The sequence below is a fragment of the Macrobrachium nipponense genome, chromosome 1 (genome assembly GCF_015104395.2).
Source record: "Macrobrachium nipponense isolate FS-2020 chromosome 1, ASM1510439v2, whole genome shotgun sequence".
Taxonomy (NCBI): domain Eukaryota; kingdom Metazoa; phylum Arthropoda; class Malacostraca; order Decapoda; family Palaemonidae; genus Macrobrachium; species Macrobrachium nipponense.
The window spans coordinates 137,182,166-137,199,562 of NC_087200.1; the positions used below are offsets into that span (position 1 = coordinate 137,182,166).

General features: G+C 34.8%; 1 protein-coding gene across 1 annotated transcript in view; it reads right to left on the minus strand.

Moving 5' to 3' along the window:
* Positions 1-17,397, minus strand: part of LOC135219668 (tyrosine-protein kinase Src42A-like) — a 225,595-nt gene that overhangs the window by 1,334 nt on the left and 206,864 nt on the right. The window contains exons 8-9 of the mRNA XM_064256617.1: positions 2,775-2,931; positions 1-2,542 (exon numbers count right to left, since the gene is read on the minus strand). The exon at positions 1-2,542 is cut by the window's left edge and continues 1,334 nt beyond it. Of these exons, the coding sequence (XP_064112687.1) occupies positions 2,331-2,542; positions 2,775-2,931 (369 nt within the window). The 3' untranslated portion in view covers positions 1-2,330. The remainder of the gene's footprint in view (positions 2,543-2,774; positions 2,932-17,397) is intronic.

Consider the following 17,397-nt stretch of genomic DNA (forward strand, 5'->3'; position numbering starts at 1 on the left):
CATTTATTTTGTACTGCATCAAATACTACAGTATATTACAGTACTAAACTACTTGCTTAAGCTGGAAATCATTCCATGTAGAGATCCCTTCCTCTCCTACAAAAACCTTGGTTAATATTTGAAATGGATAAAGCTAGTTACACTTGAGCAACTATGGTATCCTTACACCCAGTCAAATCTCATGGCAAATAAGGCTGTTCCTGTTTCAAATACCCCAAACAACAAGGACAAATTTAGTGGCATCAGCTGTATTGTGAGAATTTACATTGAAAAATGCAAGTAGCAAGTGCTGTTATGTGAGAGGAAACTAAACCCAATGCATGTTCAATAGGAAACCACTAAATTAGCTCTTCAGAACCGAGGCATCACACAAGTCAAAGCAATAGGAGGTAGATTTAATAGCATCATCAAAGATGCTGGAGACAAGGAAATTGTGCAAAAGTCAAGTTAAGTTACAGTGTTTGAAGAAACTTCAAATGATCACAGCACTTCAATCCCTGAAGAAACTCAGGGCTCAAAAGTAAGCTTTACATAAACCTGACTATTAGGTTTTAGGAATTAAATAGTTACTGCATTTGCTTTGATTTAGGTCGAGAGTGGCCATAAATTATTCTAAATGATTGCTAGTTAAATCTTAACCAATAAAAAAGTAATCAGATCATTTGTTTACATTTACATTCTTTCCATCTTAAGATGATACTGAATTAGAATCTTATGTCATATAAAAGCAGAAAAGCTCAAGACTAGTTGGTGTGAACCATCCGTCATCATGCAAGACATTGTAGCAGATAATGCAACCGACAGCTTTTATCCTAATTATCCCATCTAACATCAGGTACATTAAGTTTTTTTAAAGGAAATCTGATAATGATGTAACTGGACTCATAAATCCCCACGTTATCAAAAACTGCTTTGAAGGGAAGCAAGTGGCAGCTAATATACACTGTTAGGCCTAATATTAGATGGACGCAAAGTATAATGATATAAAAAATCAAAGAGAACATATAAATCCATAAAATCTCCCATATGATGTTCTAACTTGAACTTTTCTTTGATTTGAATTCTTTCTGTTCTTCAAAATATAACTCAAATGAATACTGTATTCAGAGAGATTTAAGAGTAAAGAGTTTGTACAATACTGCCAAAGAATATAGAAATTCTACACTACATGAAGTTTTACACTTGAAAGCATTCACACCACAGGAAATCCAATTCATGCAATACATAGTCTTATTCCTTAGCCTTCATCTTTAATCCTATCACTGCATACTAAACAATAGTCTTCCTGTTGCATTCCATAGTTGAGCATTAAAAGGTTGAGTAAATACATTATCATTATATGAAAATGACGCCTTTAAAATTCTGACTGCACATACATTGTTACTGTTATCTACAACACAATTTTCACTTCAGAAACTTTCAACTCTCTTTAAAAATAAATTGCCTAAATATCTTCCCCAAATTTCAGTCTTATTTTTATATTAAAGCCTGACACTGATTCAACAGTCACTACAGAACTGTTCAAATCATACAAAATATAGTACTATCTCTCAAGACTCTTACACAGGATTGGGTATGTGAACTAATTTTTCCTCAAGTTTAATAAATGTGAGACCATTATGAGCTATTTTGTAAAAAAGAAAGAAATAAAAGGTTATTTCTATACACTGTTTGCTTAAGCTCAACTTGCAAAAGAACACAAAACTACATCTATGTTCTTATGAACTATGATTTTTCAATTTGAATTTTTCTAGATTTATAAGAGAAGCTTGTATAATTATTTTTATCTCCCATTATACAATGTGGTCTTCTGATTAGCATAACATTCATATCTGCGCAATGATATTATCCCAGATATGCTTATCTTACTATCGATAACAATTATTGAAGGCATATTGTTTGAAATATACCTACAATACTCAGTTTTTAGTAACAATAACCACTTCAGCTATGGTGAAAAACAAACTATAATGCAATGAACACACAAAGAGGACAAGTTTTTAAAAACCTTCTGTATTTGATCTTAAGAAATATTTCTTCCTAGTTTATCAGAAAATAAATTCAAAGTATGAAATGCCTAAAATCTTTTCAACCGGCAATAACCTCCTCAATTTGCAACTGTCTGCAAAAACTACTGGTTCTGAAAAACGGTATTACAGGTGTCCATCATCTGTCAAATAGAAAGCCTTTCTTTATTGTTTGTTTGTTTGTTTCTCCCTCACATTATTGACTAAACAGTGTGTAGAGGAGAGAAAACTCATCACCTAAGTAAATGCTGGATACAGTTCCATGTCATTGCAGCCCCCGGAGCGAGGCTTCATGGCTGAAGGTCAGTAAGCCACAGCAGCCTCTTTGTACTCCGACCCTTCAAGGGTGAAGAAATCCTCTAGCTTCCAAGTTAGTGTTTCAAATGTAGGTCTCTTCATTGGATCCTTGTGCCAGCATTCAACCATGATATCATATAAGGCAGGGGGACAGCCAGGTGGTGGCGGCATGCGGTAACCATGTTCAACCTGATGCAACACCTCTGCATTTGTCATACCTTTTAAAAAAAGATATAATTTTTACTTAACATAATAACAATGCTTACCTAGACAAAATTCATACTCATAACTGATACCTTTCTTCTAATTAAAGAATTACAAAGTATTCTAAATACTAATGACCATCATGCACATAACATAGTTTAATAGCTGGCAATACTGAAAGCAAAATGTAAGATACAGTAATATCCGAATTATTCTCTGAAGTGCTGACAAGGAGGTAACTCTTACCTGGGTAAGGTATTCGCCCATATGTAATAAGTTCAGTCAGAAGGATGCCAAATGACCAAACATCACTCTTTATTGAGAATTTAGAATAATTAGCAGCTTCTGGTGCTGTCCATTTGATGGGGAAGCGTGCTCCAACCCTCGCCTCATATTCATCCTCCTGTGGAAAAACATTGGTGAAACTACATTACAGGACAAAAGTGAAGCATAACCTCATTAAAAAAAGCAAACCTAAGTACTAATCACAAATAATTTCTTGAGACTATTCTAGACATCAAAAACAATCCATTATTACTGCGTAGCAAATACCAATTTGAAACAATCAGATTAGTGGACAAGTCTTCACCAAAAACAATTATTATAATTATTATTGCCATTGTTGTTACATAATTTATAACCAGGCCCCTGATTTAATATACATACTAAATAGCACTGGCCTGAGTGGTATAAGAGTAAGTATGCAAACTTTAAGATGAAATTACTATAAAAGTAACTTAGCACCAATGTATTTTGGGCAATAATTATTCACCGTACATTGCAAACGTTTAAGGCCTCAGTTGTATTGTGGGAATTTAATTATAAAAAAGTAACTCTGTTGATAAATAACTTATTTGATTTGCCTGGAGGACTGTGTAGTTTTATCAAGTTGAGTGATTAAAGCTTTTTATATATAAATATAAAATTTTTGAATTGTTCATGTACAGCACACACACACACACAACACTGGGCCAAGAAATCCATTCAGTGATGCAATAAGTATTGAAAATGCCAAAAGAATTTAACCAGCCTGTCAAATCAAACAATATATGACTGCCAATCTTAGTCTGGAAAATTTGATAAAATGACATACAAATGAACAAATACTAAATCTGCAACATATTTCATCATGCAGTAATCCCTTGTTTAACTGTGTTTCCCATATCTGCACTACTCTATACCTAAGTTTTCCCCAATCACCATTTTAAAGGTGTACCATAATCTGTAATAAAAATGAATTGAGAGAGAGAGAGAGAGAGAGAGAGAGAGAGAGAGAGAGAGAGAGAGAGAGAGAGAGAGAGAGAGAGAGAGAGAGAGAGAGAATTTTGTAACTACCTAAATGTACATATATTAAAGGTAAAACCTTTATTTCAACAAGAGAAGAAATTAAAGAATGTAAAAGACTTAAAAAGTAACTGAAATAAAAGGAATAATAAAAGAAAATTATCTACTTGTGAGAGAGAAGGATGGGGGCCAAGATGCTCATTCACTCCTCAGCTAACTTGAATGCCATGCACAGGACTAAGTATTTTAAATACTGCTTGCTTCAAACCCCTTCTTGAAAAACTGCAATTTTAAGTTAAGAAAAACAATGCTGGAAAATTTATTACCCATCATATAATACCCTAAATTTGTTTTGCTATCACATCACATTTCATTTAAGTGAATCTCTCACCATAACCAAGGAAAATCAAATATGCCAATTAAATAACTCTATCCAAATTAACTGTGTTGCAGTAAATACTGTACTACATTTTTTTAAAATGACGAATGGCGTTCTTCTATGCCTATATGTATGTGTGGATGAGAGAATTGACCCTGAAAAGATTAAATGTAGCATTTGTGCCTTAAAAAATGATAATGTAGACTGTCAGAATTGGGAAAATTTAATGTTTTTAAATGTTAAAATATTTAACCTACTAATATCCTAAAGGGATACCATGTATCTCAAGATAAATGTACCCAGTTATTACCTTTATTGGCATTTCAATTCAAATGAAGAATGGTGTGCTTGTATGTGTTGGTGTTTATTTTGCTTAGCAGGTCCATTGGTAAAAACTATTTATTATAATTTCCTTATTTTCAATAACTTTTTAAATATTTAACAGGTTCTCAATTAAATATTCAACAGATTCTCAATTAAGTCTACATAAATGAATACTTGTTTCTGATCATATGTAAATGTGGAAAATTAGCATTAAAAAATATAAATAACTATGCAATCCAATGTAAAATGGTAGTTGGCAGCAAACTTGGTCTGCCTTTTGAGCTTTGGTGTTTAGTCTGGTTAATGAATTTTTTTTTATTTACAAACCAGTCATTGTGTTCTAAATTTTCATGGTTACATATACCGTCATTCATTATACTGTACATACAAAATTACCCATTACCTATGGATTGCCTGTATGAGATGATAAAATTACTTGATGGAGACTCGGGGAATATTCATTAGGGTAAGATCATCTATTGTGACACAGGTGTTGTACAGTACTTCCTAAAGCTAAATCCAATTTCAAGTTAGTATACGCTTGCATAGGCTACCCATGAGTAAGCTAATCAACCCCAACCCTCTTGGGAGTATTAATGCAAGTAAACAAGAGGTTACTGCAATGCAATTTTTTTTCTATAAAAGTAAAACAAAGAAGGGATAAGTGCCAGTATTTCTGTTTCCACCAGAAGCAATATGCAGTGCTGCCTTTTGCATTTTACTAATTACAGTAAATTATTTCACTATATTTGCAAGGTATGGGTATTTTATTATATATAGTATATATGTACGTATATATATATATATATATCTATATATATATATATATATATATATATATATATATAATCTATATAATATATATATATAATATATATATTACTTATTACAGTAACTATATATATTTCTTTCTTTCTTTCTTTATTTCTACACTCGCCTTAACAATTTGATGTCGGGTAACAAACCATTTTAATTTAATTGTTAAGGCAATGGAAATTACTTAATATAAAATATTTCACACATTTAAAAGTACTGTATATTCTTTAGATGAAATTATTTTAAAAATATAATGATAAAAGTATTTAAAAATCAGCAACCCAACTCTGTAAACACTGAATGGCTATTTTAGTATGTACTATATATACAAATAGATAAAAGGAAAATACTACTTCTCTTGTTCACATAATCCAACAAATTACAATAGTAAACATTTTATACAGAAAACAGAAACACCTTTTATACAGGAAACATTAAAAACCAAAGGTATGAAATAACTGATAAATTTACCTATCTGTACTAACCAATACTGTAATTGACCACCAAAAGATAATTTCGGTTACGAACTTAAGTCATACTGAAATAATCTATACTACACTGCAAAGACAATGGAAACTAGCATCATGCCAAACATAGTGTAGTGATCATTGTATGCATTTCATACGATGTACTCTAGAATTATCTTGGATTTAGCAGAAGGAAGAGTAACATCAAAATACTCTTAAAGAATGAGCACTGACAAAATATATAGAAAAATCCTAAATAAACCAACATACAACATAACATAACAAGAGCATTCTGTATATAATCACTATGAAAAACAAAGAACTTTGTTTCTCCTAAATTGAAGAACTTCTGAGTCAATATCTCACAATATTTCCAACTGCTTTCAAAAGGTAAATGAGAACACACAAGAACTGACATTGAAGGAACTTAATACAATCATAAGCTAATCATATATAAATTAGGAAGAATGAAAAAGGCAGAACAAATGGCATGCTTAACTATTATAACACTGTACTACTGCATATCCTATCTGATATCAAACCCAAGTTCCTGGGTTTACACCCAATTCCTCGTTACTTTCTCACGTGAACACACCACTAACAAATCATGACCTAACATTCAAATTAAGCCAAGTATGAACAAACTAAATATGTACAAAAGAGCATTAACCTAATAGTAACAATCTGCATATGTACACTGGTATGATGCTTTCTGTTTTATCGTCATTAACACTTCCAGTTTCATGCTAGAATGAAATCAAGACAGCCAAAACAATTAGTTCTTACAAGCATGCAAGTTTATAGTACCATAAATATTATTATGTACTACAGCAATTGGATATTGTATCCCAACCACAAATGTAATTTGTATATTAATCACAACCTACATGTTACTAATAACAAAAGAATATTGCTACGCTTTCTATGAAGAGTGCAGAAACCTGCAGAAGCCCTGCTTCAAGGGGATGTCTGATATCCTTCTAAATGATTTTCCACTTAAAAAATACAGTATTTGATAAAATTTAAGCTGTGTCATACTTTAATCACAAAAACTGTTTTACCTGACAACAGAACTTTCCTTCTGGAAGATTTCACCCAAACTATACAAAACCTGTTAAGCTTTCCAATTTTACCTAAATAAAATACAGTTTAACCCCATATTTGCAGCGGTTATGAACCACAGCCACCCTCGAATACCAAAAATCTGCAATACATGGAACCCCTCTAAAAATGCTGTACTATACGTACTTAACTGTCTGTTTTAATGGTTCAAACAAAAATATACCTTAACTATCATCCTAAAACACTTTAAAGTACTTTAAAGTTTAAGGTTAAATTATACTGTTTAAACATAATGATGAGATGAATTAGCTGTACAGTCTGACTTCTTCAGGGGCTTCGGGAGGTTTTGGAGGATCCTTCTTCATGGTGATAGGCAGCTGCTGTTGCTGTTGCTTCATGCTGGCAAGGTTTCTATAGGGCACCCAAATCCCATCAAGGGTATATGAAAAGTCTATGGAGCATTGCATATTAGGATCCCATGCCTTAACTGTCTCTTGCACCTCCTTGACTACCCTGTTAAGTCAGTATAGATGTTCCAAAGACAGGTTCTCATCCTCCTGCTTGTCCCTGAACTTGGCGTTTAGTCTGCCTTGCTGGCAGACTTTGTCAGTTCTTCCAAATCCTGGAGTGTTAAGACCTTCCTATGGCACTAAGGCTCTCTGCCAGAAGCCTTAGAAGGAGCAGGTGTTTAGGAGAAATCTTAGGGCACGATTTACAAATATGCACAGATGAAAACAGTGAACAAATTCATGAATCACTGAACCATGTAAGGGTACACACTGAACTGGTATCATGCAGTACGTATCCATAAAAATGCCAAAGGAAATTAATAGCGCTTCTGGATTGGCTGCTTTGCAAAATGTCAGCTAATAGCATGTCAGTAGCACTGTGACTAGGCATTTAACCTAACCAAGATGCATTTTTGCTACTCGGCCAACTCGTTTTTTCATTTTTTTCCTTCGTGGCAAAAAAACCTTTATATATATATATATATATATATATATATATATATATATATATATATATATATATATATATATATATATATATATATATATTACTGGTACCCTAACATTACTGTAATATCTGAAAATTAAATGATGTGACAGTTCGGCAGACATACACTGTTCTACTATCACCCTGAACACTTTGAAATTTCAAAATAATAGTACAAAACAGCAATATATCAATAAAATGTACAGTAAGCGCAATACACGATGTGCAAATGACCCAGCATCCCAGTATCTGTCCAGTTCACTGCACAGACCACATCTCTTCATTTAGCTGTGTAGTTTTAATCATTGTCTTTTTGAATCATGCCCTATAATGTCTCCTACATTCCCTGCTTCTTCTACGGCGTCTGGACAAGAACTTAGGCGTCAGAGGGAAAAACTCTGCTGAAGTAGCCACCCTTTCCTTGAGTGACCAGGATTTGGAAGATATGGAATGCTCCACTAATTTTTCTAATGCCCTTAAAGCTGCCATGGAGCCCTATAATATTCATCAGCATGAGGAATCAGTCAACATAATGCTGCCTCTTGAACCCCTAAAGTGCCAGAAGCAGAGCCTGAAGAAGGGGAATATGCACCCCAGAGGAGATTTAACTCCTCTGCTTCGCTGTGCAGTCGCACCTTCATCATCACTCATTGGACTGCACAGCTAATTCATCATCGTCATTTTTCATGAACATTCATCACTGGTGAGTACACATATCATTTAATCATATTATTATTAATTAACAAGTACAGTTGTCCACTGGTATTCGCGGGGGATGTGTACCATGTCCACTCGTGAATAACAAAACCCCTCCCTCTAAAAATGCTTATAACTGCTTATTTTCATAATTCAAACACCAAACAGACCCTCTACAATGCTTACAACTGCCTATTTTAATAGTTCAAATATTAAATATACCTTAAACTGTCATCCTAAAACATTTAGTCATGAAAATATGAAAAAATATCGTGAACAGGCAAATTTCCCGCAAATAATGTGGATATATAATAAGTTCCACAGAAAAATCTGTGAATAACTGAAGCTGCAAATGCTGAACTACGAAAAAGTGGGGGTCGACTGTACAGTACAGGCAGTGCCCGGTTATCGGCGGGGGTTCCATTACCGGGGGTGTGCAGAGAAGTGAAAACTGCCATTAACTGAAACTTGGCGATTTAAGGCACTGATAACCAATTATCGACGCCATAAGAACCCTTATGGCACTGATAACTGGAACTTGGCCCATTATGGCACCATAAATTGCTGATTTTATGGTGCTAGACAAGCGCAATAAAACCAGGTTGCCGATAACCGGGGACTGCCTGTATTATTATTATTATTATTTGGTGGAAGATGACCTTCATTTATACAGATTCAAAACTCCTGAACTACATTGAGATTTCCCAGGATGAAGAGACGTCCGAGCCTTTCAGGAGCGGGAGCAACCCGAAGGGGGCCTGTAGTCCATGAAAGCTGAGATGGAAAGAGCTTTTTGTTTCTGTGAAAGAATAGAAAATCTGCTATCAGCTCACTGAAATTCAGTGAAGAGAAACACTGCCAACAACCCCAACCACAGTAGACGCCCCACATGCCCTGGTAAACTGCTGACAAAGACCTCCTGAGATAGTTGGACATCCGGCCGCCTGCTGCTTTGCGAGAAAAGCTTCTCACTCTCGGGAGATACTTGACAGTCTCTGGTTGTGAAGCGGGTGAAACCTTTCCACATGAGACTCGCAAAAGAGGTTCCATGGAGGACTTCTCTCAGAACTGCTGACAGAAGATACAGAAGTTCTGGGACTCATTACTCTGTCCAGAACTTGATGGATCCGGCAGAACTGAGGGAAGGCATACACCTGGAGATTGTGCCAAAGATTGCTGAAGAGTGTCCTCTGCCTGAGGAAGAGGATCCTAGATCACCAAGAAGAAGACCTCCAGCTTTCTGTTGAAGTGAATGGCAAAGAGGTCTGACATGGGTCTTCCCAAAGATAAAATGGTCTGTCCACTAGGTCCTGATGCAGAGACCATTCCATAGGACTTTACCCCAACAATTAGACTGTCGGCCACCACATTCCTCCTGCCTGGAATTTATCTAAGCATGAGCTCCACAGAGGTGTCGACCGCACACTGGTGCATTTCGACTGTTAAATGAGTGGAGCTGATGGCAGAAAGGAGTTCTCTTCTCCAATGAACAATTCAGGGACCATAAATTAAAGACCTCTGGCTTCTGTCTCTGAGAGGAAGTCTGTCTAACAAGGTCTTCCAAGTAGGCAGAAAAGACACTACGACACCCCATGAGGATGATGTCCAAAAACAAAATACTCAGCACAGATATGATCATTATCTCCTACTGAAAACTTTTGCATGACAAAGTAATTGCACTGTAGACCTGGGCGAAGTCCTTGAGCTGCCCAGGAAACGTGCATCTTCGACAGTATACTTCTTGTGAGGTGATCCCTAATGATGACATACAATCAATATGCTACTCTGGGTAAATAACATTCTTACAAAAAAACAAACCCTTCATGAACTCCCTCAGGGAGTTAGGAATCTTAACTCAAGTGTCTGGTTTGAATGTTTTATAATTTTGACATTTGATAATTATCTACACAAAGTCCCACAAATGCAAGCAGTGACAAAGGAAAAATATGAAAATCCATGCATTTCTGAATTTAATCAGAAGACCATTTGGTGAAGTCAAATGCTATCACACCAGATGTTGAAACACACAATCCATGCATTTTATCAGGAAAACTTTTGAAATCTTGTGCCTGAACTGATACATTAATAATAAAGGGTACCTCCAAATCTACAGTATTTTCATGGTCCTTATTAAAATATCATTAAGAAACTAACAAACAGTTAATAGTATTTTAACAAATTTTTGCATCAAGCAATAACAATCAACAAATGACCATAAGTAATCCCCCAAATTCTAGCAAATAATTCTTTACAATCTTATTCCTGCTTAAAAAATAAAATAAAATATTTAGTATTTCTGAGCATAATGTTTCACTGAAATTGAAAAGCCTTAAGCAACTACTACTACAACTACTATAAATAATGAAGTATGTACTGAACAGAAAAAAGGTAAATATCTCTCTTAGACATTCAATGAATCAGTAGAAAGCATTTTGAAGGAAATTGTAACAAGCTGTTTCAGAAAGATGCAATTCCTTCAACAGCCCCTATATCCTTGAAAACTTGAAAGAAATATGAAGGGCAGAATGTAAAAGTAGGAGAAAGAACTGAACTATGTAAAGAAAGGAGCAGTTATGCAAGCTAAAAATAACCTAAGAGAGGGAATAAGTAAAGCTGTATGCATAACTATGGCTAACAGAATATTTTGCTACAGTCAAATGGCTATCAGACATTAAAAGCAGCAAATGATTCTCCAAGCCACCCAGTGAATATAACGAAGTATAGTGAAATAGGAAAAGTTCTAGACTTGAAGACTTTGATGAGAAAAACTGTTTATTTAAAGTGATAAGATAGTGAGAGCAGGGTAACCTTCAGGGTAAGTTTCAAAGCTTTAAAACATTAACAACTACAGAAATGCATTAGTAGTTGAAAGAATTCCAGCACTCCCTTTTTGTTAAGGATTACCAGGATCAAAGCACGTTTCTAGGAGACATGGTAAGTGCAAGAATTATACAGTGTGATAAGGACCTGATACTTCCCAATACTTATAGATTCAAGATATCTATGGATGTTATGAGTCAACAATATTGGGGAAGAGAGGATTCCAAAGGGTAGGGCTGGAGGTTAAGGAGGAGCACGCTCAGTTCCATAAAGATGGGTGAGAATAAGTGAAGTTTGACTTATGAAAGTTGAGAACTTTATGGGCAAACGACCATAATTCTTCTTCAGTTGATGAGATAGGATCAGGATAACAAATTTTCCTGAGGGACAAGAACACTGCTTTTTTAAAAGTACAGGGGTACAACAATTTACAGCAGATAAGGGTACAACAATTTACAGCAGATGTAACAAAACAATACCAGAAGCGTGAAAGGCTAGGAATGAATATGAGCCAACATTTAACCACATAGCTAACGAACATGGGTGGCCAAATAAAGGGTTAGGAGAGAAGTTACAAAATAACAGATTACAATTATCTCAATTACCAAAGTTAAGGCCTTACCAACATTAGGGACCATGAGGTCACTCTTTCAATTACCAAAGCAAAAATCACCATATGGAGGTCAAGACTAGATCATGTGTCAATCAAATAGGAACTCTTCCAGTATCAAACTGGTACTGTGTAGAGAATCAGCAGGGGGAAGATGAATATAGTAATGTGAATAATATACTATATTCATGAGATACTGAAAAGATCAAGAAGTTAGAGACAAAGTCATAAAGATCAAGAAATTTTGTGGTGTGTTAGGTCATTTCACTCATCTTGTTGATACAAAACAAGGTACGAGTCTCATAAGTAAATTAAGTCATCTAAGTAGAGAACTTCATCATGTTGAGAGAAAAGATTCCAAAGCCAGATGGCAAAGTGAGAGAAAAATATTCTAAGCTACAAGGCAAAGATGTAAGATAGTTCACGAAAAGGACAAGGTTAGTGGAATTAAACAATTACAAAATGAAAAATATGACAATGAAATAAGAATTTTTTAAGAAAAAATTATATATAGTAGATCCAACATCTACATGAATAGGAATGTTGGTAACATGGTTAGTATAGATCCAATCTATGAAATGTTTCAGTAAAGGTTATATATTGATATTTGAAAAAAGACTAGGGGGAACATAAACATAGTTGGGTTTTTAGATAAGAATTTAGGTGAAGGATAAACCAAAGTGGTATACATATGGCAAAAGGAGCAAAGCTCTGACTCCCAATACTACACTGAGAGAAATGAAGTAGGCCTACCACGAATATAATATATATGGAACCATCACTAGCAATACGTTCTGAGTCTACCCTCTCATCCCTGGCAGTCCAAATCTGAATTGCAGCATGCATTTTTCCCAATGCTTGGCACTGGGTGCTATATTTATAGAACTTTTTATAAAACATATAGTCATTTAGGAATTACAAGAATGACAAAATGGTGAGGTTTATTTAGTGTTGCCAAAAGTTTGGCAAATGAAATGAGGAATGTAAACACCAGAATATTCAATTATGTGAAGGGTATAAAAAGCTGTTTTTTTATATAATTAATGTTGCACCTTGGTTCTTTATGATATTTAGAAATTTACATATACTTTCATACAAATAAAAAGTAATCCAAATTTTAAAACTTCACACATGATAGAATTATTATATATATCACATTTCTAAAAAGAAAAAGTCTTCTATAACTTGACAATCTTGTGAAAAAATATAAGTAAAATTGAATACTACTAACCAATAACCAGTGAACAAATTATAATTACATGCTCTACTAATTGAAAAGGAAGAATTTCTGCATAAGAAGTTTCTGATACAAGTGTAACTACACACCTGCAAATAATTAAAGGACAGAGAGAAAATTCATGCTTACCTAATTACAAATCACCTACCACCAACAATTTTCAACATTTAATGCTAAGTTCTACACAATTAAAGCTCAAAACCAAAAGAGACCAATATAACAAGGAGCTAAATTAAGGCATTAAAAGACTACAACACAATATTTTCTGAAAAATGCTAGTGTACTAAGAGAACTAAATCATTCATAACAGTCATGCAGCAAATTCACTCGTACTGTCACTTAACATCCCTTATAAACACAGTTCACTCAGTGTTAAACTGATCAAAATTCTATCTAGCTACATGTCTACTGGTGATGTATCAATTGATTCAAATGAAATTTCTTTAATACCTTAAAACTCTATTTGTATACAGGAATGTTTAAAAAACCTTACCAAATTTAGCTGAAGCAAAATTGCACTTTTACCTATTCACTGAAAAGGATTTTAATGTGAGCACAAAACACTAACTCATAAAACATAATTGGAAACTAAAGTTGTGGCAAAACTTTTCACCAGTGTATGTGATACTGTCCGATAAACCCTGTTTGGTAATTATGTTATATTAAAATAGAATAAAAGGAATAAAACCAAAATTTTGCTACAAATTCACTACTTAAGCAACGGCTACTTGTGTATTGCAAATAGAAACCAGACACATCAATTCATTAGAAGAGAAAAATGATTCACTGGCTGAAACATCCTCCAGTTTATGTTCATTCTCTTTAATTAGACTAGTTTCTAAATGCTGCCTCAATTATTCTAGCACCTTTTTTTTTTTTTATCTTGAATTTCTCTACTGCCATTTTCTATATACCATGCCCCTTTCACATTAGCCTTTTTTTGGTTTTCTTAAACATTAGTCAGGACTTTTTATTACTGGTTTCTTGCTGAATTTCAGAACCACTTCTCCTTCATGGCCTTTCTTCATAGATTTACTCTCTCACCACACCATGGTTTGTCTTCAAAGTTGTATTTTCACGCAAGAAAAAATTAATACATGATCAGGTTTATTTCAGTCTCTTTGTGCTGACCACAGTGAGAACACACAAATTACCTTGTGTGCATTCAACTTCTATCAAAGAAAGGCTATTGCATTCCAGATTAGCATGCCAAATTCATCCTGTCATGTCTTGCAACCATTCCACAAGAAAATGTCTTAATCTATCACTATTTACTGCTTTTATCCTTACTCCTTTCTACTTAACTTCCTATATATATATATTCACATATACTTTTCTTATATCTGCAGCTCATTATTCTTTACTGACACTGAATACTCAATCATATATGCTATGTACTTTGTTCACTTTCACTCGGCTAACTCGATTGCAGTTCCTATTTTTCTCAAAGTTGTTCTTACCTGCTGCCTATTCAAGATTTCAATAGAAGTTGAATTTACACTTGATTAAAAAAAGCATATAGAAGTGATACTACACAGAAGGGATTAACATGAATTTCAAATTGCTTGTGGGAGTCACAATTGAGGATTAAGGTTCATTCATATAAAAGCAAAGGTGAAAGGCAGTCATTGTAAGGGCATACTAATTAACATAACTGGTAATATATGGTAGGGATTTCACAGAAGCGAAAATAACACTGAAGGACCAATAATGGAATTGAACAGTTTGGCCTTAAACAAAGATGGTATATATGGAAGTGTTTCTTGAGGAAAAGTTCTAAGAAAACTTACTACTTAGAGGCAAGGAAAATGACAGTGTCTGGACTGGAATATAGCTATGGTTAAATCAACAGGTGCAATATATAGAATGTATTGATATAATATAGAAGGTATTGATATTCTTAAACTTTGTTATGAATATTCAGCGGTTAGCAAGTTTTGACTTGAATATGATAGGTTTGGTTAAATCTGAGTCCAAGACCAAGGTGTACAATGTCTCAATGGCTTTAATTTAATTTAAATAGACAAAGCAATGGATGAATAGTAATGAGAGAAATTTAGCACCATGGTCAAGCAACAGGAAGAGGGGTCATGAATGATGTGTGACTGACTGAAGTCCTGACTGAAGTCTATACATTAACACAACGTTAGTTGGCAATAATCAAGATGCTATCGGGGTAGTGTTTGAGGAGTAAGTTAAATGTTAATGTTAGCAAAGTTAAGTTATAAGGGTAGATGGCAACCAGTAGGATGGTGCAATGATGTTAATGCACATCCTTGAAAGAGCAAATATCTCTATTGAAAACCATAACATAAATTGCACTGGCCCTTTATTGTTTTCAATAGTATTATCAAGTAATTTAACCAGACAACTCAGCTAATTTATTTAGCTCCCACAAGACTGGTGTAATGGATATAGCTTCATTAATAAAATAGAGCTTACATTTTACTGATCAAATGCAACTCCTTAAAAATTTCATAATTGGGTTAACTGACAATTTTCTTTATTTGTTCCAAAAACAACTCTGTTTGTCAATTACAATTTGGATATTCAAACCGTGTCAAGTGTTCATAAAATTTCCACAGGTGAAACAAGACACTCCAATCGTAAGATGATTAAAAAACAATTTCACTCCTTTCTAATATGATTAAGTCTACATTCCAATACTGGGCATGATCTATTTAACTGTTATGAATATGTCCATTATTCCATATTCAGTAGTCTGTCATTTAAATATTATAATGCAGTTGGCCTTTGACAAAGAAAATAACCAAAGGCAAAACTTGAATTTGTTTAATCTAAAATTGTTTAATATGGATTTCCTTCATTAATTGTGTGTTTTATGTGCACGCATTTTATGAAAAAGGTTTTCTACAAAAGAAACTAAGGAGCCAAATTAATTCATCATTCACAACTGATCCCTGATTCCCTTTATCTACCGAGAGCAACAAGATTTGCTGAACAGCAGCACCACAGTGAAAGTGCCTCGCTGTCAAACTTCTCAGTTCCAGAGGTCCTTTATTCCTCATACTGTTGGACTGAGGAACAGCCTCCCAAAATACTAGTCTCCTTTTGCATTTTAATACACTTTTATCTAGTATTTGTTCATTCAATCATTTTTTTCCTTTCTAACAAGTGGGGTCTCTTCTTCCTGTATTTCCCTTTACTGTGTCTTACTTCTTCCTAATGAACATCATAATTTTGGCAGCTTGAATTTCAAGCCAATGGCCTCTGTGGGCTTGTCCCATATGAATAGGTTTCACAGTCTTAATAATAATAATAATAGTAATAATAATGCCGTGGCTGAGTGGGTTAGGCCATCAACTGACTGGTTAAGCAACATTGAGGCTGGTCAGTGGTTGGATGGGTGATCGCTCTCCTTGGCGTTTATTCCTTGGGAAAGGATCTTTACCATAAATTCCTCAGTCTACTCAGCTGTAAATGAGTACCTATTCCTGATGGGGTAGGGTCCAGCTATGGGTTAAATAGCAAAACTCAGCAATGATGGAAAGAAATGAAGGATTGAACGACAACGACGTAAATGCAACCTCTGGCAACAGAGGAGCTTCGTCCGGCAGCCAGGTATTCAGCCCAACTGAAGGGGAAGACGGTCAGGTACTTGGAGGTCGTCATCCAGCAACTGGCCACCACAACGGCAGTAACCAATAACCAGACTGGAGCTACAGAAGCAAACCAGAGGAAGAAATGAACAAGAGAAGAAAATAAGGAATATGGAGATGCTACATCAGACGCAACCCGACGGAGAGAGGATATAGATGAAGGTTGGTCAACATCTGGAATGAGAGGAATAACACCTCCCAAACAGAGCAGAAGCTGGCAGACCAAGTAAGGAACATAAAGAAAAAGAACTGGCTCTCCCCAACAGAAAGAGAGGAATTGGAAAGGGAAATGACACAAGGCAACGAATTACAAGAAGACGAACTGAGAGACGATGCCACAGAAGACGACAGGGATGATGAGGTATCAAACAACGACAGACGAAGAAACACCGACGAAGTAACAGACAGGACGGAATGGGTAGAAAAGATTAGACAATGGATGAAGCCAGATACAGAGAGAACAAAGATCCCCTCCATGAAAGCCTACAACACCACGAAATTAAGGGAGAAAACAAGTGAGGTCAATGAAATAATGAGACTAATACACACCACCAATAT